General features: G+C 48.7%; 1 protein-coding gene across 2 annotated transcripts in view; it reads left to right on the top strand.

Annotated features, from left to right (window-relative positions):
• The window catches only part of PHC2 (polyhomeotic homolog 2), a 100,667-nt gene that overhangs the window by 74,899 nt on the left and 2,596 nt on the right, over window positions 1–23,172 (top strand). Inside the window, exons 1-6 of one of the 2 annotated variants that reach the window (XM_068539453.1) lie at window positions 2,399–2,681; window positions 15,630–15,832; window positions 17,532–17,661; window positions 18,494–18,608; window positions 19,692–19,833; window positions 20,789–21,065. In XM_068539453.1, coding sequence (XP_068395554.1) covers window positions 15,680–15,832; window positions 17,532–17,661; window positions 18,494–18,608; window positions 19,692–19,833; window positions 20,789–21,065 — 817 coding nt within the window. In that variant the 5' untranslated portion in view covers window positions 2,399–2,681; window positions 15,630–15,679. Of the gene's footprint in view, window positions 1–2,398; window positions 2,682–15,629; window positions 15,833–17,531; window positions 17,662–18,493; window positions 18,609–19,691; window positions 19,834–20,788; window positions 21,066–23,172 lie in introns of those variants that run through there. The other variant, XM_068539454.1, reaches the window with a different exon arrangement.

The following is a 23,172-nucleotide window of genomic DNA, read 5'->3' as shown; positions in this document are numbered from 1 at the left end:
TCAAACTTGTACAATTTATATTGTGAGCCAAAACATGATTAATTATATCTGTTAAATGTTATCTTGTGAATTTAGCCCACAGTTCCAGGCTAGCCAGAAAATGGTAATAGTTAACAGCTAACATTTAATGAGTCCTCTCTGCCAGCTTTACATGCATTTCCTCATTTAATCCTTACAGTAACCCTCTGAAGCAGGAACTTTTATCATGCCCATTTTAAAGATAAGAAAACTGAGGCACAGCAAGAATAAGTGGTGGGGCAGGAATGTTTTATATCTGAATTTTGTCACTCATTATACTAACTCCTCTGCTTAACTTTGCCATCTGTAAATTATATAGCGTGTTTTCTTTGTCTTTAACCAATTTGCTGATAGAAATATTGAATAGGACCTGACTGAAGACACATCCCCTGTCTGCAGGTTGGTGATAATCAACAGCCTTTGTTCAAGTATTTGTTATCCAACAACCTCTGAATGAACTGACATTTGCCTCCCTTTCTTCATCTTGTCTAGAAAGCTCTCAAAAATCTCTTTCTGAAATCTAATCTAGATGATACACACATAACAAAGCATCTTGCTTCTGAGGTTCTATCTCATGAGAAAAGTAAGTTTTGCACAGTGGAAACAATTGTCAACCACCCAAGATTTAAATATTCATTCTGTGTATGTTTGAATGCCTGCTCTGCGCAAAGCACTGTGGGGTGGGAGGTAATAAATACATAGAGAAATAAGGTCTGTACCCTACCTTCAAGGAGCTTAAAGTCCTCTGGGAAACTTGAGAAATGCATAGGAAAAAAATACAGTAAAAACTAAGATATGATAAATGGCATAGAAAGATTATGGGTAAATGCTTTAAAAGGTAAGAGAGAGAAGTTACTGCCAAGTAGAGATTATCAGGATAGATTGTAGGGAGGAAGTGGCATTATTCTAGAGCGAGGGTTGGCAAACTACATCCCGAGGGCCAAATTCATCACATCACCAGTTTCTGTACAGCCCACAAGCTAATAATGGTTTTTACATTTAAAAAATTTTTTAAGACTCAAAAAAAGATGAATATTTTGTGATACATGAAAATTATACGAAATCTGAATTTCTGTGTCCATAAATAAAGTTTTATTGGCACACAGCCACGTTCATTCGTGTAGTGTTGTCTGTGGCTGCTTTCCTGCTGCAACAGCAGAGTTGAGTAGTTGCAACAGAGACCACATGGCCTGCCAAGTCTAAAATATTTACTATCTGGTCTCTCACAGAAAAAGTTTGCCAGCCACTGTTCTTGAGTCTAGACCTTGAAGGATAGGTAGGACCTGGACATGTGGCACTGGGGAGAAGGGACTAGTGAAGTAAAGGAAGGGAGGCGGGAGGGTGGGCGTGTTTGGGGGACAGAGAGGCCAAGCATTCATAGAACAAAATGTTAAGTGTAAGAAATGCAAAGGCAGAAAGGGGGAGGAAATGTGAATATTAATGAAAGAAGACTTTGAAAATTTGAAACATCGGGGGGGGGGCACGAGGGAAAGAGAAAGGGAGCAAAGTAAACGATCAGGGAATATAAAATAGATGTAAAATGTGGAAATAAAGGAAAAGGGATGAGGCCTGAGGGGAAAGGTTGGGGATATGAATGCTAAGAAAGGTAAGAATATGAGAAAATGTTGGAAATAGAAGTCAAGCATGGAGAGAGAAATTCGGGGCAAGTATTCAGCATAAAGCTGGGGGATGGGGGTGCAGTGAGCCTTGTGAGTCTCACAAGCTCTAGTGTATCTACTGAATGAAGGTGCTTTCCCGACAATTCAGTTTAATCCAGCGTGGTTTAGGAAGAGAAGTAACATTTATTGGGCTCCACCTGTGTGCCGGGCACTGCAGGCAATTTGTATAAATGCCCTCAGTTAGCCTGCACAGTAAGCCTAAAGAGGAGGCATTAGCCCCGTTTATGGAGGTGTAACTGGGTCACTTTGGTCATTACTTAACCTCTCTGTTCCTCAGTTCCCAGTGGGGAGGATAACGACTACTTGTGGGGTTATTGTGAACACTGAGAGGAAGTGCGTGCATGCAGGGCTTGACACATATTAAGCACTCAATTACTGCTAGTCGTTATTCTTTCTGCCTCCGACTTGGCCAGGCGGGAGTCCACGACCGCACGGGGGACTTCTGACCGGGCGAGAGCGGACATTGGCGTGTCGCAGCGCCCGCCTCCCTAAACCAAGCCCCGACGTTCCTAACCGGCCGCCAGCCCCCCTGCGCCTTCCGGATGGCGCGGGGCGGGGCCGGCGCGGCCGCACAAAGGAAGCGCGCGGCCCGGCTTCCGCGCCGGCGCCCCGCCTCCCTTAGGCCCCGCCCCGCGCGCCCATGCCCCGCCCCCGCTTCGCCCCGCCCCCGGCGGAGGCGGCCGCGGGAGCCCTGCCGGGACGCGACGCATTGTCTCCGCGGCGGCTGCAGCCCTCGAGCGCCCGCCGCGCGCGCGCAATCCGCCGCCGCCCGCACCCCCGCCCCGGCCTCGCGCCCCCGCCGCCCTTTGTGGACGCCGGCCCGGCCGGTACGGTCGGATGCGCCGCGGCAGCCCCGGGCCCCGGCTCGGAGGCTCCCGGCGGAGAGGAGGCGGCCCGCCTGGGCCCGGGACCCCGCGCGAGGCGGCGCCCGGCCGAGGGGTTGCGTAGGCCCCGCCCGGCCAGGCCCAGCCGGGCCCTGGACAGGTCAGTGCCCGTGGCGGGGGAGGGGTTCTCGCCAGGAGGGGTACCGCGGCCCGCTCTCGTCGCACTGGACACCGGGCACCGCCCTCCGGTGCCACTCCCGGCCCGGGCCTACTCGGCTGCCAGGCCGTGCCAGCCCGCGATTCTCGCCCTCCCGGCGCCGGGGAGGTGTCCTGCGCCTACCCCCTCGTCGGGGACCCTGCCTGCCCCGCACTTCCCCGGCAGCCGCTGTGTCACCTTCGGCGTGCCAGACGCTTCCGTGTGTCCCCGCACACCCCCACCCCGGCCTCGGTCCTCCGGGGCGGTGCTTTACCGGAGATGGACGGTCCGCTTAGGGACAGGGCTGCTGGCATCCGCTGTACTCTCTGGGTAGGGGACTGCCTATCTTGGAGGCCTGCGGCTTCGCTGGAGAGTTTTGTTTTTAATCTAGTTCAGTCTCACGAAGCTTTTAATTGGATGGAAAGGGACAAGCTGTTCTGTGTCTGTCCTCTCTTCCATTTTTAGAAGAGCGTTTTCTCTCCTTCCCGTGCCAAATGAAGGCATATTGTATTGTTGATTCTTTACATTAAAATCGGGACTTGTGAGATTCTTTATTTAAATTGAAGTCCACAGAGAGGGAAATAATTTGCCCAAGATCAGGTTGCAAACTAATGGTGAACCTACAGTGTGAACTCCTAGTCCCCGGCTCCTGTATTGTTGGATACCAGTTTGTGCCAGTGATACCCCCGCCATCCCAATCCTCACCATCCCTCCCCCAAGCCTGCCTTTTAGACCTGAACAGATTTCACTGACATACTTTCAGCTCTGATAACTTTCCTTTCCTTCCTGCTCCATACCTAGAATGTTGACTTTCTTCCCATGCTGCCTACAGAGACGCTCTTTTATTCTTTTTCCTGCTAAACAACTTAGTGACAGCTCTCCCCTTAGATATCTCCCATCCTAGATCTTTAATCCCCTTCCATTAGCATATTGGACCCAGAGGATCCCTTGTTGTGAAATAAGCTACCGACCTAAATCCACCATATGTCCCCGATTTTTCTAGGACAACCCCAATTTAAAATATTCTATCACATTGTCTATCAACCAAGTGTCTCGATTTTTGGTTTAGAAAATAATGTCATTTTAACCATATCAGGCCCTGCTGTCCTGGCCTTTTCCAGCCATTTGGCTCTGGGCATAACTGGGTAATCCAATTATCATTCACCTGGGATTTTTCATCCCTCCCCCCACCCCCGAGTCAACCCAAATGTTGGAACTGCTAGGATTTCTAGATGAGTCTGAAAATTGCAGGCTAATGAGGCAAGGAAATTCCTTCTTGATCCTGTATGTCTGCCCCCGCTGCCCTCCCCATTTTTTATTCCGGTAGAGGGCCTCAGACCTGTGGCAGCGTCTATTGATAAGGGCTTAAGTTGAGGTCACATGGGATGCAGGGCTTCATATCATGTTGACTCCAGAATAGAAAGAAAGAAACTTACTGTGTTGGTTACAGGGCAGGAGATTCTGTCTTGGATCTTAAGATACCTGCACAGCTAAGTAGTTTTGGTTCCTCTCAGATTTCACACACCTTCATTAGGCTCCTGCCTCATGTAAAGCATTATCCTAGGCCCTGTGGAGAATATAGAAGTGATTTTCTCACTTAGCCCCCAACATCTGGATCTATATCTGGAAATAGCCACATTTTTGAATCAGCTGATACAGTGTTTCCCACTGTTTCTTTACCTAAGTTCCAGTCCCTGCAAGGCAGGAACCAGAGCTTCTGGCTTGGCTCCTTCTCAAGGGCTGGCTTCTTTCAGAGGGCCCAGCAGATGGGTAGTGGTGCTTGTGTGGCACCTGCCCTTTCCAGGCACTCTTATCACGTGAGCTCTGCCTCTCAGCCCACCCAAGATCTGTTTCCAGGCTTGTCCATACACATCGGGAAGAATAGATGCCTTTTTTCTCCAGCATTAATCTTGCCACTTTTCTGTTGTTCTTGACTTGGTTTCTCAGTTGTCCAACTGCATTTTTGTGAGAGGTAGCTCCTGTTTTCATTGCCTTCTCCTCCCCCCCACCCCTTTTAAGCTGTTGTTTTATTAATAGGTGGCACATAGGTACGTAATGAATGTTGGTATTTTATCATGCACTCACCTCCCAGCCCTGTCCACTTCTCTTCCAGGTCCTGGCTTAATTTCTGATTTACCTTTGTCAGATGCACTCAACATATATTATTTCCACTTCCTCAAAGTAAGGAGGAAACCCCAGCTCTTCTTCCTTCTGTCCCAGTAATGATTCTCCTGGCTGTGGTCTCTTCAGCCATTGTTCCTCTGCATTTCAATGCAGGGTAACCTTTTAGGAAGGTGTTGTTACGCTTGCTTCTCCAGACATACCTCCTCTGTCACTGACTTTCTAGTCTAAGCTGATTGACCCTGAGACTTCTCTTCCTGCTACCAAGGCCCCTTCCCCCATCTGTGACCCTGTGCCGGTGACTTGCTCTGGCTCAGCCCCAGAATCCACTCTTTTTCAGACCACATCCTTTTTCCTGCCTTACTCATTTCCTGTCTCAGATACTTTGGATCCCTTGGATCTTTCAGTGGGAAAGAGAAAAAGAGGAATAGATAGACGATTTTATAAAATTGAACTGTTCTTGCCTCTGGTCTTGCATGCTCTAACTTAGGCCATCCCCTCCCTAGGTTTTCTTGTTTTAGGGGGAAAAAAAATGACTGCTATCTCAGAATTAAGAACCTTTACCTGAGGTTTTGAGTGTCTTTTTATCTCTGTTTTTTTCCTGTTGTGAATGTGTGAAGAGGATGACTCGACTGCCTTAGACGCTTCCTCTAAGTCTCTGCCCTCCTTTGGGTTTTAGGCCTCACACTAGGCATTCGGTAACTATTTGCTGAATTAAGTTCACCACCTTCCTATCAAAGTCCTTCACTTTCAGCTAGCATGGATCAGTAAACCAACATAAAATTTAAGTTGAAAAAACTAGGGAGTAGGATGGTGGCTCCAGTTCTGGTACCGCTGCTCCGTGTTAGTGTGACATTCACCGAGGGTTTTTTCTTCCTCTTGGTCAGTCCAAGTTTATATTAAAGTTCTCCCAGCTGTGCAGTGCCGTTTACTCTCCAGACATATTTGGTCCCATCCTGAAAAAGATTCTCTCCTGAAAAGATACATCTACTAGAGTTGAGAGTAGGGAAATGAGACACCTTCATAGAAGCATAGTTTCTCTTTTATTCCCTTTCTTTTGTGCCATTTTGCAACTGGAAGATGAAGATGATGATTTTCTGTGGTCAGGAGGAATCTCACAAAAGTGGTTGTAGAGATTCTTTTGTGTTTTCCACCCCCGTGGAAAAGCAGGGTGAGGACTGGCTGCCTTATGCAATCTACTCTCATGAGGCCTTTGTACCAGTAACAGAAATGACTCTCTGCAGTGACTTAGCACCTTGTCTGGTGGAAATCAAAGCTGGGACTACCCCTCAAGGTAGAGGTATGAATATACACAGATTTATGTTTTCAGTGTTTTTATGGCGTGCTTTAAACTACAGTGTGAGTCAACAGTTAAAAAGACTCCGCTTGAGTATGTGTTCTGTTAAAAATGTTTAAAGTAGGCCTGTTTAAGATAACTTGAATTACTTGTTCACAATTCACATAGATGCAGGTTTCATTTTAAGCATTGACTTTTTAAAAAATTTCAGTTTTAATTTAGCTACATCAGCACACTGATTTGATGCTTGCAAAGAAACTCCGAAACAAACCATCTTTAATTCAACTTTATGACATTTTGGAATTGTTAGGAAAATAATCAACCATTTATTTATCCAAGACAACAGTCTTACAGATTCAGGGCTTTTTTCCCCCATCAAAAACAAAAGTAGAATATAACTGCCATGGTCAAGAAATGGTTGTTTTTTTTTCCGGCCCCGCCCCACGACATGCAGGATCTTAGTTCCCCAACCAGGAATCGTATGTGCACCCCCTGCATTGGAAGCTCGGCGTTTCAACCACTGGGCCGCCAGGGAAGTCCCGAGATGGGCTCTTTTATAGTTAATCGAGTTATACAGTTAAGAATGATTAGTTTTTGAAGGTATAAAATATAGTAAGAAACATAGCATATAATTTAAATAATAAGTTGTTGCTATGTGATTCATTGTAAGACCATCTAGGCCAGCATAATAAACTTAATGGTTTGTTGTTCTTTTTCCTTCCCCTTCCAAATTTATTTATAGTTAGTGAAAAGGGATGTGCTTTCCTATACTTGAAATTTCCAAATGCTTTTTTTAGTTAAATCCAAAAGAGAACATTCTTTCTACATCTGCCAAAGAAATGATTGCTATTAAATAGGGATTTCCAGTGTTCTAAGATGAATCCAGATGTTGAAGAGTGTCCCAGTTTGCTGTTAGACTCTCTTGAAAGCAAAAACCTGTTTCTTGGATGATTTTCTTCTTAGCAGTGAAATTTGTCATAGCTTCTCTTAAGAAAAGATGACTGTTAGCTGCCGTGTCATAACCAACTCTTCTCCAGTAGATTAGGAGAAGCAGGCCTGATGCTGAATATTGAGACCGTTGGCAAGAAAATGAGAGTTCATGACTGCCGGGAGTTATTTTTAAAGCTCTAGTTGCATGGCTATTATGTCTCAAATACTGTATAATTATCCCTAGTTACTGATATCTTTAGCCTATTTGAAACCATCCATATGTGGCCTAAATCCACACAGCTATATTAAGACATTTTTAAACAATCAAAGCAAATGACACTTTAAATTAAAACAAAATTAATGTGAATCAACTACCATTTTTTTAAAAATTGGTTAAGTCCACATTTCCAGGCCTCCAGTAATCAGTATTAATCTCTTCTGTCAGCTGATTGGTAGCAAAGTAGCGTGATTGAAAACTTAGACAGTGGTTATTAAAGGAAGGGGGCAGTGTTTTCTAAGAGCAGAAATGATCAAGAAGATTGATTTGCAAGATAAGTATTATCTATCCCATTATATAGACAAGGACAACTGAGGTTTGGCTTTCTCTAGCACGTGCGTGTGCACTCTCTCTCTCTCTCTCTCTCTCTCTCTCTCTCTCCCTCTCCCACTTCTCTAAGAATATTAGTGCTTCTGCAGTTGGTAAATAAATAAGGCATTATATCAGGCAACATGGTGGCCTTTCCTTGCTATCAGCCTGAAAATAGAGAATTTTCTAAACATTTCTAGTTGTTTTTTTAACTGTTATAAATCCATCTTCCATGATTTTCTCTTCAGCCTTTTAAAGTAATTTCTTTTCACAGGCTAAACCGCCTCCTGGCATTATAAGAACCACTAGGAAAAGTGGTTCTTTATTTGTTCCTGAGTTCTTTCTTTTCTGGTTCCTGGGGTTCTTTTGTGTAATAGCCTGGGACTGTTTATGAAAGAAATGCATAGGAAGGGAGGGAATCTGGCAGTTGTCATGTCCTTTGGATTAACGACTGTTGAAGGTGAATTGGGACGTGTGGTCTGCCCCAAAGGGCAGGTGCATTTCCCTTGTGTTGCAGTCATTGTCAAAGTGGAAGTAAGATTTCTTCCCGAAGCCTTACTTCAGGAGTGCAAGGACAGGACACTGAGTAGGCCAGAGCACCTGAGGAACATGAATGATACCTGAGTTTGGACCAGTGAAAGAACAGCTCTGCTCTGGGGCTGCAAGAGGCCAGGCTCAGTGTGAGTGAGACTGGGGCAGTTTCCTGATCTCTCAAGTCTCAGCGATGGGAGCCCTCCAATGGCCATGTCAGGCCTCTTCCACTGTGTCGTAACTGCAGTGACTTATTTAATCCTTACCACAGCCATATGGGACAGAGAGTACCTTCCCCATTTTACAGATGAGGAAACTGAGGCCTAGAGTAACTTGCCTGGGATTACAGAGTAGGATTTAAGCTTAGGGTCTTTCTGATCCCAGTCTTAACTGCTGGGTAGCACAGCCTCTAAATGTAATCAGTGCCAGGCATTTTACATATATAAACTCTAACATTCCCTGTAACCCTGCAAGGTAAGCAGCATGATTGTCATTTTTATAGATGGAGAAACTAAGGCGCAGAGCAGGTACCAAGTGCTTGAAGCTAGCTACACAGGTAATCAAAGATGGAACCAGAGTATGAACCCAGGTCTGCCCCAGTGCTGGTGGCCTTTCCACTCTGCTATTTTTCCTCTTGTCTCCTGTGATCCTGATGTCTCTAGCGGAGAGCCTCTCCTGTTGGTTCCAGACCTTTTGCCTTGTGAAATCACAGCGTCTGCTAGAGAACTGTGATGTTAGGATATCTGGGAGCCCTCAACCGCAGCCCTGGAGACCGTAGGGCTGCAGAGCTTTTTTTGAACGCTGTCCCTGGCTCCCAGCAGCCAGTGAGCCATCGCACGTTGACCAGCCGCAGGTGCTGCTGCTGAGTGAGACCTGGTCTTCAGCCTGGGCCGGGCAGCAGTGCTGCAGCTGTTTGGAAATCCCCCCTGGCTCCGGGTCCTGAGCCACGCGGGGGCGGCTGGCTGTCGCTCCATTGATTTTTGCCTCCAGAGCTGGGGGTGGCCACTTGGAAAACGTTCAGCTGTTTACAATTCAGCTTATGTACACTTTAGCTGGGGAGTATGGGTGAGTCAGAAGGCCTGCTCCCTCTGCCTGTGTCCTAAGAGACAGCCTGAGAGTCAGCTGTATGGTAATGGCCGCCAGGGAGGAGGAGGAGCCCACCCTGCCAGAGCCAGATGCTTAAGACCCAGGAGGCCCGTCTGCTCTCCAGTCCTCTTAACCCAGACTCAACAAGGTCACTCCGCAGGGACACCGAGGCGCGTCTGAGGCAACCTGGCCCAGCTTCCCTTTCATTGGGCCGCCACCTCCCCACCAGGCACCAGGTATGGAGCCAGGGCCTTGCCCTCCCATGACTCGGCAAAGCGCCCCAAAGAGATCCTCCTGTCGCAGCCCTTTCTTCCCTCTCGGGAGAGGCCCCTAAGAGCAGAGGCGCTCCGAGGGACAGGGTGATGAGGGCACCCGTGTGAGGCAGCCACGGCCTGCTGTGCGTCCGGGAGCCAGGGGCTTTTCGTGGGTCTGACAGTAACTCGGTCCTTGGCAGAATTGCAAAAGCTACAAACATCTGGCATTGGTACCTCCAGCCTTCTGGTTCTCAGGAGGGACCCTCGGTGGGAAGGGGCCTACAATTTTCCCACGTCTCTAAGGGCTCCTTTTGTGCTTGTTTTAGAAGGTACTCTCTTCCAAATTAGGTGGTACCCACTCTTGCCTTGATTCTGAAATGCACACTTTTAACTATGCACCCTTTTCCTCCTCTGGGAAATTAAGATGTTAGACCCAGGGCCCTTCTAACTCCAGTCCTCTGTGATCTAGTGCCCCTGATCCAAAATGTCCACTCTTCATGCCCCAATCCTCCCACCAAACCTTATCCCTAAATTGGGAGGAAAGCTATCTGCTTCTCTAAGTGATTCACAGCCAGGTGTGAATGGCCACAGGTGTATATTTGCATTTTAAAGCAGGTTGTTAACCAAATGAATCTCTTTAATGGAATACTCTGTCAGGGTCCCAGGATAGAGCCGCCATTCCTCCTTCCCTCTCTCTTCCCTCTCTCTCCCCCTCCTCTCTTCCCTCTCTCTCTTTCTCTCAACAAATTGGTGCTTAATGAGATATCTTACCTCCCTCACTTTCAGAGCAGCACTGATTTCTTTAGGGGCCCAAATATAACTAATGAGATTGTAAAGGGAGGCCGCAGCCTTTCCAGAGGGCTCAGCCCTCAGCTTGCCGTGCTGTTAGCACCAGGGGCATCTGGTCTGTGTCAGCTGCTCCCCGTCTGGGATGTGGCTTCCCTGGGCGTCACTTTGCAGGTGCTCCCCTCAGGGTCTCTCTAGAGCAAGCAGTTGTTTAGGAATCCTGCTGTCACCCCTCCTGGCCACGTGACTGGCCTGCTAAGCTCAGGCACAGTGAGCCGGACTTCAGAGCCAGGGGCCTGGAGAGAACGCTCTGTGTTGTATAAGCGACCTTGTTTTGCCATTTGTCGAGCAGAATTTGTTGCAGGCAAATGATCCATGTTATCACCTACTCTGCTTCCTTGAATCCTTTATGAACTTCATTAGCTTTGTCTTTCTCCTGCTGCTGCCAAGCAAGGGTAGTTAGAAGTCTTGTAAATTAAAATGCCCCTTTCTCCTCATGTCTGGAGAAAGTGGAAATAGCCACTGGCCACGCTGAAGGGTAGAAGGAGAGGCTCTGCTTGCCCTTCATTTCCTCTGAAGTCAGGTCTTCAAGGCGACTTATTTTAGGGGCAAATAGAATGAGTGGCCAGGTCATCTGAAATACCCACAATAAATGTTAGTACTGAACGATATTTCAGCATAACTGATGATTTTTGCCTTACGTGTGCTTATAAAGAGCACCGTAACTGGTTCCGAAGTGGCCCAGGTGGTGCGTAGCTGGGGCCAGCCTGACCTCTGTCCTCAGTGGGCAGGAAAGCTCGGCCTCTCTGGGCACCTACCTCCTGGCCCCGAGGGTGGGGCCGTTTTTATAGGCGCCTCCGGCCTCTGCCTCTAGAGGTCCTCACGCCTTTCCAAATGCCTGGAGCCAGCATCAGTGTTTCAAAGGGACCAGGGAACCCAGAGCTGCAGCCTTTGGGGCCAGTTTAATGCTGTTATCTCCCTTCTGCTGAGGAAGTCCTCACTCTAACAGGAAGAACTGGGCTAAGGAATAGCTCTCATTCTTCTTTACAGCCAGGTACCCAGAAATGCCACCCCCGTAGGCAGGCACCAGCCCAGCTGCTCCCTCTCGTCATTATCACCTCAGAAGGTGATGTGCCAGTCTCAGCTGGTGGCCGGTTGCTGCCGGAAGAGTAGGGAGATCTGTACGCTGGTCAAGAGTGAAGACGGGGACCACGGGTTCCCCATGCTCCAGCTCAGCAGCCGTTAAATGGTTGTCATATATTGGACACTGGGTTAGCCCTGGAGATACAGATGAGACCCAGACGGCCCCCACCTAACGGCACCTGCTTTGCCTAGCAGAGGAGACGGGCTCTGTAGCAGATAATTTCACAGACTGGGCCACTGGGGGGTCCTTCCTATTTTAATCCAGTCCCTACAAGGGCTGTTTCTGCCAGCGCCTGTGAGACCAGATTGAGAAGCAACCTACAAGGTTCAGGCCTATGTTATGTAACAACTCCCCCAGAACACATTGTTTTGTTCATTCTGATCCAAATACTTGGCCCTTTGTGGTCAGCTTCAGTTGAAGGCTAGATTCTACTTCCCCCTTCCACCACCACCACTGAAGCTTGGCTTTATTTCCCTCCTGCAGCCTCTCCTACTCAGGGTGTCCTGGCCTCCACCTTTCAGATCCAGCTAGCTAACTCTGTATGAAGGCATTTGAGACCTGTGGGAATCCCGGCAGCACTTATAGCCTCGGGACTGGTCAAGGGAATTGAGTAAGGAAGAATTCCAAAGATAGAGAATTTCTTTGTCTCTGTCTTTCATCTGGCCTCAGGGCCAACAGGGCAGGTTTCTGCAAGTTTAAGCTGCTTTCCCCTAAGCAGGCTGCAAAGCAGTCTGGGAGAAAGGGAAGCAGATTAAATTAATCTCAGTGTGCTGAGCTTGGCAGGGGGTGAGATTGTGTATGGTCATTCCAGAAATAGCCCAAACTCCTTTGTGACTAAAGCACATGATAAGGTATTGCCTACAAGATGACTGCAAAGCAAAATAGCTGCAAACCTTTGTACAGTCGTGAAACGCTCTCCCTTCCGTCCCTTGGATTCTGTGTCTTCTGTAAGCTGCCCCAGAGGTATAATGGAGAGTGACAGTTTCTAATGTTGTGGTGAAGGGGTTTATTAGTTTGTTCTCTTGCTTAATAAGATCCTTTTTTAAAAACTTAGATTCCCAAAAAGTCTTTTTCCTCCCAGAGTTAAGTATTGGCTCTGTAGCCTCTGAGCTGGTGAATGTCTCTGTTTGCTACTGTATTTAGCATGAGGAAGGACTCTGCCCTCAGGAGCTCCCCCCTCGTCTTGCAGTGTACGTTAGTAGGCACAGATCTGAGAGACAGGAGGGAAGGGGGTAGAGGGGGCAAGGAGAAGAGTCGAACAAGATTGGAGAGATCCCATAAAAGGAGACAGGGTATCAGCAGCTGTTTGGTGATAAATATCAGTGAAAAGAGGGAGGTGGGCGTGATCCCAGAATTCAGAGGAGAATGGATTAACTCCATAGAAGTATTATAAACTAAAACAAGGGAGTCACTCATTGCTCTCCATCTGTGCTCTCAGCTAGGAATGAGATTGTGTTCAAAAGAAACAAAACAAAACTCTTACCAACAGGATCTCTTGGATCAATACACTTGATATATTATGTTAGTATTGACTGAGTACCTGACTTTAAAAGATGCTGGCAAAGAAGACCTAGGGTGATGATGAATTTGCAACCTTTTATATAAGAAGTAGTCAAAGGAGCAGAGGGAGTGTGGCCTGGAGGAGAGAACATAAACTGGGCTCATAAGTGACATCCTTCATGACACCAAGAGCATTTCTTGAGTGTTTCCCAGTGTGCTAGCACTGCATTGCTATTCATTTTCTCACTTAGTCCTCGTAGCAACACTAAAGGGTAGGTCTTATTATTGTATGTATTTTATAGCTGGAGAAACCAAGGCTCAGAGACAGAAGAGGACTTGTCCCTAATCCACTTGAGTGATAGAGACCAGTCTCTAAGCCAGGTCTAAGTCTGCGTTTTTGCCTATGATACAAGTAAGATTAGCCTTGTTCTGTGTGGTCCTAAGGAATAGAACCAGGGTAAGTGGACAGAAATTAACAGAAGATAGAGTTTTGGCTCATTGTAAGGAAGAACTTATTAATTGAACTGCCCAAGTTGGGAACAAACTACTTCAGAGATAGTGAGTTCCTTTGTCATTAGAGGTATTCAAACAAATGCCAGAAGATCACTGGGGGTGGGGCTATTATAGGGAAGGGTCAAGCACTGGTAAGGGGTTGAACCAGACTTTCTAATCTTGTGATTCCATAATCCGTACAGTAGCTCATTAGCGAAGCCAGGGAATATTTTACTAGGCTCTAATTAGAAGGGAATAGCCATCATCTAAAAATAGGATTTTAACTTACACAGTAACCTTTCTATCTTAACAACATTTATTCATTATTTTAAATAAAATACAGATTTGTTTCTTTGCGTATTTAAAATATTTTAAAATATAAACGCAACAAAAATGTAATTATGTAAATACAGACTTAAATATTTAAAATTTAAAAGCAAAGAAACTTAACTTGATTGATTGTATAATTAACTCAGTCCTCCTAGTTATTCATGGATTGTTAAGGAAAGATTTTTTTTTTCTATTTCCCAAACACCTTTACAATTTTAGAAAGACTGATTCTAAAGGAGAAATTTTCCATCCCTATAGAAAGGTCAAAAGTGTCAAAAAATTTTTTTCAAAGGATTATAAACACGTAAAGGAATTTTTCTAACTTGCTGGTATGACTGTGTCTCCAAAAAAATTAATTTTTAAAAAATCTCATTAATCACATCTCTTAGGTAACTCCTGCTCAGCTCTGAAATTTATTATAGTTGAATTATAGAGGTCTGAGTACTGAGGGCATGTGTCATGGCCAACTCTTTTTTTTTTTAACAAAAAAGATTTATCCCAGTTCATTGCACATTAGGACTACTAGTAAGAAAATGAGCCAGTTATAAACCTTTTCTAAAATGAGTTTATTTTGATTTCTCCATGCCACATAATTAGGCATTGTGAATTCCTGTTCTGTGGTAGGATTTTTAGATCTTTAACATGAAATAAGAGCATCTTCATATAAATTTTGTGCAAAAATTACTTAGCTAATAAATATACTGAAATTGTTTTTAAAGTGTGTAATACATACATTCACACTGGGTTATGCTTACTGTCAATAGGCTTGTTGCAATAAAGAAATGGCTTTTTCTTTTTTTTCTTCTTTCTTTCTTTTTTTTCTTTTTTAGGAAGTTCCAGGTTAAAGGCAACCTCAGCTTCACACAGTTGGTGGTGGTAGAGAATGGCCCTGGGAAGGGGGGTGGGGTGGGGAAAGAGTTTAAAAAGTGAAGAGAGAAAAGTTGCTTCTAAAACAGTGAAGCAACTCAGGAGAGGTACGTTTGGAGTGGAGAAAAGGGGGTCCCTTGTGGTGTGTTTCTGTAAAGGCACCTCATCATACTTACTGGAGCTCTGTCAGGCTCTTCAGAGAAAGGCTGGCAGGCCCGTGGAGAGGAAAACTTAAGCAAGGCTCTCCGTGGAGGGAAGGAGTCTGTGGTTGGCTGAGAATCAGATTGGATGTGGAGCTGAGAACTGGACAAGAGGCTTGATTGGGAGCAGGATACCTGCAGGAACAGCATAGAAAACCTCAGCTCTGCCCAGGGGCTTCCTCGGTGGAGAAACAGAATACACGCACATCTTAATGCAGTGATCCCAAATAACCAGCCTCCGATGAGGCAGACCTGTGTTAAAATGTTTACTTGGGGTTCAGTACTTTGACATTTCACAGCACGCTTAAAATCTAACCCTTTCCTGAGGAATCTTGTAGAAGGTTCATTTATCCTCTCTCCCCCAAACCCCGTCATGCCCCAAGCCCTATACTAGTTCAGCTTTTCATCTTGGTTTTAGATGTCACCTTGAATACATTTTCTCCCTTGAGCAGAGCAGAATGTAAACTCGTTTGTCCACATCAGTATTGACCAAGGTCTTAACTCCTCCAAGGCAGAATTCTTGCCTGTGTAACCTGGTTGGACTATTCTTAGCACAGTTGGGAAATTCAGAAACACTGCTGGCGGATGAGCTGCATGGTTGCAGAGCAGACTGTAGTCTCACTTGGTGGTGGGTCCATTGAGACTGTACCACTTTTGAATGGGTCACTGAGGGAGGGGGCTGCTTGGTTTGCATCATCGGGCAGTGTTGAGTCCCTGCTCTGCTACTGGCCTAGACCTGGTTCTGTCTGACCCCCACTGCTTGTGTTTTCCTGCTTTCCCTTGTACAGAGACAGGGCAGGGCATTGTTCATGCACTGACCGACCTCAGCAGCCCCGGCATGACCTCAGGGAACGGAAACTCTGCCTCCAGCATCACCGGCACTGCCCCCCAGAATGGTGAGAATAAACCACCACAGGCCATTGTGAAACCCCAAATCCTGACGCATGTTATCGAAGGGTTTGTGATCCAGGAGGGGGCGGAGCCTTTCCCGGTACGGACTACTTCTTTTCCCCTTTTTTTTTTTTTTTTTTAATAAGTATACTTTGGATGTGTATTAGAATAGCTTTACATTTCCATGTAAAATTTCTGAAAATGTGAAAAATTTGCTCTTTCCTTGCTAATTTTCCCCCAGAGGAATATCAGAGCCATTTTCTTTCTAGGATTGAGTGTCTTCCTAAGGTCCAGAAGGGGTCAGTGATTAAGAATAATTGGCAAGACCTCTTGGTTAGAAGTTTCCACACAGACTCAGCTGTGTCCCTGCCTGGTGAAGTGCGAACCCCTTGGTTAGAAGGGAGTTCACATTGGGGTATTTGGTGCAGGATGATGGACTTTGGCATTCAGGTTTGAATGCCAAAACCCCCAAATGGCAACACTTTGGCTGGTTAGAGAGCAAAAGGAACCTGTGTGGAAGAGAATTCTCAAGCTCTATCTGAATGGAAGACAGGCGAACAGAATTACAGCCTGAAGCTTCTTTTCTGGGGACAGAGCCTTGAAAGGGGAGTGAATGAGGGGCACTTCAGAAAGGGGCACTTCATCAGGTGTCTCCAATTAAAGCATAAGACCAAGGGGAAACACAGAAGAATCAAGAAAATGGCTCATTAGAACAGCACCCAGAGCCAGTAGTGCGCAGTGTGAATTGGTGAGACAGGTGGCCTGCTCTCTAGGTGGGAGGAGCCCAGAGCCAGGTGCACTCCAGCCTCTCTTGTGATAAACTTAACTGGCTGTTAGAGACACAACATCTTCATGGGAGGCCATCTGTCTTTTGTGCATTCTTTGGATCCACGAGTGGTTTGAGTAGTCAGCCGAAGCCTCTGAGCTTGATTAACTGAGATGGGTGGACTGCCCTTCTAAAATGCCAAAAGACAAAAATGCCAAGACAGGTTCTTGTCCTCTTTCCCTCTGGAGGTCGGTCAAGGCCTGTGGCACCTTAGCTGTAAGTAGCTCTAGCCCTGTCACATCCCTTCCCTCATTAGACTAGGTCCTCCCTTTGGCCCCCTGGAGAAGCTCCAGAACCCAGCTGATCTCACAGGGTCGATGCAGATTGGATAGCAGCCCCAGCATCGCCCTAGAGATCTGGCAACCAGGCTGCCTGCACAAAAGACAACAAAGGGAGTGCACCGAAGAGTGAATCAGCTAGTCTGGGATCCTGGCACCACCGAGGGCCTTTGCTTTCCGGTGTGGCCCAGCGTCCACGTTTTCCTCTTCTCCTCCGTGGCTGCCTGTCCCTCTGGCTCGGGTAGGGCAGTGGTAAGGGAGAGGACAGTAAGGCATCCAGGAATGCAGCTGGGTCTCTGTGTCACACATAACAGTCACACACAGCCTCAGCTGTGTTCCTGCCCCGTGACGCGTGAGTGCTGGGGCCTGGCCCTTGTCCTGGTGCTGCGGGAAACCTGATCCCTGCCTCCATCTCTGCCCCCTAGACGCTTGGAAGAGGAGATATTCTCCTGACCTCCTAAGCCATCCATTGGTCCTGGGTTGAAGCCATTTCCATCCCCGTGCTTTGGTGGTCATCGGCATCTTGCCTCTTGAGCTAAACAGCAAAACAGGCCTTGAGCAGGGTGTACCTGGATGGTGATACAGGGGTGGGCATCTGTGCCTGGGTGCTTTATACATGTAATTTTGATGAGGCTGGATAGCAAGGAAGCATGCCCACCTGACCCTCATGGCCTCCATGTTGCCTTGTCCCCTAGGTGGGACGCTCATCCCTGCTGGTGGGGAATCTCAAGAAGAAGTATGCACAGGGGTTCTTGCCTGAGAAACTTCCGCAGCAGGACCATACCACCACCACTGACTCAGAGATGGAGGAGCCCTATCTGCAAGGTAGCGTCTCAGACCCTGGATGCTGGGGCTTCTGACGGGGCTGAACAGGACTCAGCAAGGCTGGAAGGTCCTTTCCTGGTATCCACGGAGGGGCTCTGAGCCGGGGAGCGTGTGAACATGTCAGCTGACGTTTCCCCCAGTGCCCGCTCAGCCCTGTCCCTAGAAAACGGATGGCAGTTCCTGCCCCTGGGGAACCGAGTGTGCCCTGCCTGTCTCCAGCCCCACTCCTGCCAGCCCCAGGATTCCAAGAGCGGCTTTTCCCGCGTGAGTCACTCGCCAGTTGTAGGCCTGCAGGAGCAGCCCCAGGTGGCTTGTGCCCTTCCTCTACCGCCTCAGGAGCCTGCACTCAGGACGGGGGCCAGCGAGGGCTGCACTTGCCGCACAAGCCACCGACTAAGTGGAGGCGGGACGGGACGCCCACGTAGGCTGTGGAACTCCTGGGCTCTGTTACCCAGGCCGGCAGCCAACCGGACACCTCACGGGAAGGGCGGGGTCATTCCAGATCAGTGGTGACAGCACTGAAGCTTTCCCTCTGAGCCGCCTGCTCTCTTCCAGGGTCATAAAGAGGGGCGCTGGTTCTTCCCCACCCGTGCTTTGTCTCATAGCCCTTAGCAGAAGAAACTGCCGGGTGTCCAGGGGCCATCTTTGGACACCTTTGGATACTTCCAAGGGGTGAAACCACAGCCCTTCCAAAAATAGCGACAAAAGCAGTTTGGCGCTCTCCAAGCCGCTGCTGCAGGCAGGACAGAGCAGAGAGGCCCCAGGGTGGGGCTGTGGGCAGTCCTGTGGGGACTACTCCTTGTCCGCGCTTACCGATTTTCATGCTTTTCAGAATCCAAAGAGGAGGGTACTCCCCTTAAACTCAAGTGTGAGCTCTGTGGCCGGGTGGACTTTGCCTACAAGTTCAAGCGTTCCAAGCGCTTCTGCTCCATGGCTTGTGCAAAAAGGTAAGAGCCTCAGCCCCTTCCCTTTTCTTGGGATTGTGCCTTGGTACCCAGCTCCTTATTTCCGTGACCTGCCTGGAAGCAGCATCCTGTCACTTGTTCACCGAAGAACTCCCATGAGCAGAGCAGGGCAAGCGGCAACGGTCCAAGGGAAGGAAGCAGCATTTAGCTTGTCTGGCCCTCCTGGGTCCCACTGGCACCCGCCCTTGGCAGCTCCCATCTCCTTAGGGTTTACCGAAGCCTCCACCGGAAGCTTTGCCCAGAGCCTGGACCACCATCTGGGCTGGCTACAGATGTTTCCTTGTGAGCGTTCACCCAGCTTAGAAGACGGATGATCACAGTAAACACCAACGTTGTTTACTGTGGGCCGGCTGTGTGAGAGTCTCTGTGCTGGGTGTTAATATGCATTATGTCATCTAATCTTCAAAGTAATACTGTGGGGCAGGTATTGCTATCGTGCCCTTTATACATGTTAGGAAACTGAGGCACCAAGGAGAAGTAATATCGCCTAAAGCCTTCGAGCTGGGGATCTAGACTTGTCTGACTCTAAGCCCGGAGTCCTCCTTGTGCCAAGAGGGAAGAGGCCTGAGCCCCCAGAAGAGAGGAACTCTCTAGGCCCCAGGCAGAGGTGCCCTGCACACCAGCTGGAGTAGGGCTGTCCGCAGCCCTCCCTCCCCACAGGCTGCGCTGGAGGGCCTCCCGCACCTTTGTGACGATCTGCCAAGCTGTCCTCCGTCAGGACGGAGGACGCTAGTTTCCCGGCCCCGGTGATACGTGGAGTGGAATGTGGCAGCCCTGAGTTTTTACCGTGATCCAAGTTGTTGTGTCAGGCACTTTGCACACATTAGCTTATGTTATTGCCAGGCTGGTTACAGAAAGTGAGTGGTCTCCTCCCCAACTCTAGATAAGGAAACTGAGGGGCTAAGTGACTTGCCCAAATCCACCCAGCTGTACTAAGTGATGGACTTAGGACTGGAACGAGTAGGCAGACTCAGATTTTGCCAGGTTATCTTGGCTGCTCTTACTCATCCTGGGCCATTCGCCCTGCGACTGCCCTGACCACCCTTGTTCCCCTGGCTCTGGCAGGTACAATGTGGGATGCACCAAACGAGTGGGCCTTTTCCACTCGGACCGGAGCAAGCTGCAGAAGGCGGGAGCCACAACCCACAACCGCCGTCGGGCCAGCAAAGCCAGTCTCCCAACACTTAGCAAGGATACCAAGAAGCAGGTGAGAGGCTGGCGGAGCCTGAAGCTCGTGCTCTCGGGTCCCCACCAACTTCCCTTCCTAACACGACCCGGGACGCCCGCCGTCCTTTTCCGCTGCTGGTGTCAGTGCTCCATCATGTTCTCATCTCTCATGATCTGTCAGGTCAAGCCGTCCCCGCGTCCCTTCGTAGGTCCCTTCATTTAGACCCATGGATGCTTCAACTTTCCCTCCTCCGTGACCTTGCCCCGACTTCACCCCTTTCTTCCAGTTTGCCTCCATCCTTGACTTCCGGGGCTCCCCTGCCTGAAGAGACAGGCTGCTGTCCCAGGTAGCACCTGCCTTCCGAGGAGGGCTAGGTGAGAGGCAGCCGACACCCTTTACTTCCCCTCCTTGTTGCCTCTCTGACCATCAGAGCACTGAGTCCTTGAAGGTCTCTACCAGGAACATGGGTATTTGTTCATGAAATATGTTTTAGCACTGGCTGTACGTCAGGAGCTGTTAGGCACTAAATCTCTTAAGTTGTGCTACAGGAACTCACAGCCTAGTATGATGCTTCAGACCTTATGTGTATTTTGCTGTTTATTGTTATTGTTTTGGCCATAAACCTCTTTAAGAATCTGATGAAAGCTACAGTCCAACATGGACATACACAAGAAAATTTACATGCTATTTCAGGTGGTTTACAGACCATCCCCCTAAACCCACAGAGCCCTGGTTAAAAACCCCACGTCTAGAAGAAAGAATAGACGTAGAATCAGATTATTGCAGTGTAGTGTGGTACATGCTCCAGTACTGGGACTAACTCTGCTTAGGATCAGAGAGGGGACATTGCAAAAGATGCTTTTTGATCTCAAATTCAAAGATACATAGTAGCAGACCACGTAGAAAAGGGAGAATATACCTGCCTTTGCCCAGCACTCTGTTAGAGGTGGTTTATGCCCCCATCCTGAAGAAAACTGTTTCTCTCTGCTCCCAGCCAACAGGCACTGTACCCCTTTCAGTTACTGCTGCATTGCAGCTAACACACAGCCAGGAAGACTCCAGCCGTTGCTCCGATAACTCAAGCTACGAGGAACCCTTATCACCCATCTCAGCCAGCTCATCCACCTCCCGCCGGCGACAAGGCCAGCGGGACCTGGAGCTCCCTGACATGCACATGCGGGACCTGGTGGGCATGGGACACCACTTCCTGCCAAGCGAGCCCACCAAATGGAATGTGGAAGATGTCTACGAATTCATCCGCTCTCTGCCAGGTAAGGTCCTTGGAAGTTCCACACCTGCCTGGAGTAGCAAGGAAAGAGAGGGTGTGAGAGACCTCACCTGCCACCACCAGGAGAGACTAGGCAGTTCAGGGAGAGACTCGGGTTCAGGAACAGGGGGGCAGAGGTGAGTATGAGGAGGTGCCTGCCAGAAAGAGCTTACATTCTAGCATGGAGCGCCGACTGTCATGTTCTGTGGCTGTAACCTGCCGTATCTGTGGGCTCAGCGAGGGGCCTGTGTGGAGGTGATGACATGACCAACCCAGTGTGTCTCCGGGGCGAGTTGGGAGGGGCGTCAAGTGGGAGTGGAGGAAATCGGTCCAGGAGAACGTTAAAACGAAGAACGTTTACACTGAGTGACAGTGGACAAGCAGGCCTGTGCCAGATGGAGAGACCGCATCAGGGAGCAGCCTGAGCAGCCTAAGCACAAAGACACACAAGCATGTACAGGCGCTGGTAGCTGCACGTGACCCTGGGTGCGCAGTGCCGGTGGTCTCGAGGGTAGGGTCTAGAAACGAACCTTGAAAGACCTCCCGTCTGCACGGCTGCGCTCGTCGAGACCAGAGCTTCTCCGCTGTTTCTTGTGCCAGCCTCACCCAGCCACCGACCAGGTCAGGCAGTGGTGACCGTAAGCCCGTTCACTCAGAGACCAAAGTGGGATATAGTGGTTAAGAGCAGGCTTCGGAGTTAAACAGAACTGGGCTCAAATCCTGGCTCTGCCACTTAACCCAGTGTATTAGTTACCTATTGCTGCATCCCCCAAATTTGTTATCGCACAGGTAATGTGGATAAGGAATTCAGGAGTGGTTTAGGTGGGCAGTTCTGCCACAGGGATTCTTAGGAGGTTGCGATGAGGATGTCGGCCAAGGCCAGCCGAGGCCATCTGAAGGGTCACCTGGGGCTGTCAGATCTTCTGCCAGGGTGCCGGTGCCTCATTCACATGCTTCTCAGGGAGCATGTGGCTGCTGGCAGGAGGCCTCAGTCACTCTCCCACGGGTCTCTGCAGAACGCTCACGCTTGAGTGTTCTCGTGACGTGGCAGCCAGTTGTCCCCCCAAGGGGTGATCCAAGAGAGCAAAGTGGAAGCCACCCACCATGCCCTTTATGATCTAGCCTCAGAAATCACATTCTGTCACTTCAACAATATCTTGCTGATCACACAGGTCAACCCATTCACTGTGAGGGACTCATGAAGGCATGAAAGGGAAGCAAGGATTATTGGGAGCTACTTGGAGGCCGGCTACTACCATAGTTCACCCCAATGATTCATGTTCCTCCCTCATGCAAAATACCCTCACCCCTACCCGAGGCCCCACAAGTCTCATCCCATTACAGCGGAGGTTCGAGGTCCAGGATCTCAGCATCTAACTCAGGTCCAGGCACGGATGGGGCTCACTGGGTCCAGCTCCTCAAGGATGATTCCTCTCAATCTGCAGACCTGAGAACGAGGAACAGGTTATCCACTTCCCTCCACAAACCTAGGATATGGTGGGATGGGCATCGGGTAACCACAGTAGACGTGCCCATTCAGGATGCCCGGTTCAAGAAGGGAGAACACAGGAGGCTACAGGAGTCGCCAGTCCATACCAGGGCATGTGTTGGCATTTCCTTGATTAGGACTCAAAGCCCGGAGTGATTCTCTTTCGCTCTTGGTTCCACCCTGAGTCATCCTTCCTTTCCCATGAAAGGTAGCCTGTGGAGTTGTTTTCTCAGACTACTTCCTGCTGCTTTTATTTCATATTACTAATCTCTGACCCTTTCCGTCCACGTGAGCGGTGTTTCTGCCAGACGATTCTCTTACTCTTTGTGGGCTTTTTATGAATGTTATCCAACAATGTCTTCAAGACAAGCCTTACTCCACAGTAGGTCTCTTCTGAAGCTGAGGGACAGTGCCCTTAACAGTCTGAGGAGCTGGGCTGTTGAATGGAGAGGCTCTGTGAGGCACGCCCCTAAAATTCTGAGAGAGCGTTTGATCCAGCAGTTCTGTGAGGCGGCACCTTAGATCTTTCTGCGGTCTTAACAAATGATTTAAGTCACCCCCGCAGTTTCGTCTTTAGACTGTGTCTTTTTGACTGTGTCCTGGATTTGGTCTTTGCCTAGAA

The sequence above is a fragment of the Eschrichtius robustus genome, chromosome 3 (assembly GCF_028021215.1).
Source record: "Eschrichtius robustus isolate mEscRob2 chromosome 3, mEscRob2.pri, whole genome shotgun sequence".
In the NCBI taxonomy this organism is placed as follows: Eukaryota; Metazoa; Chordata; class Mammalia; order Artiodactyla; family Eschrichtiidae; genus Eschrichtius; species Eschrichtius robustus.
The sequence above is the reverse complement of the archived record's forward strand: the minus strand, read 5'-3'. Positions and strand labels throughout refer to the sequence as shown.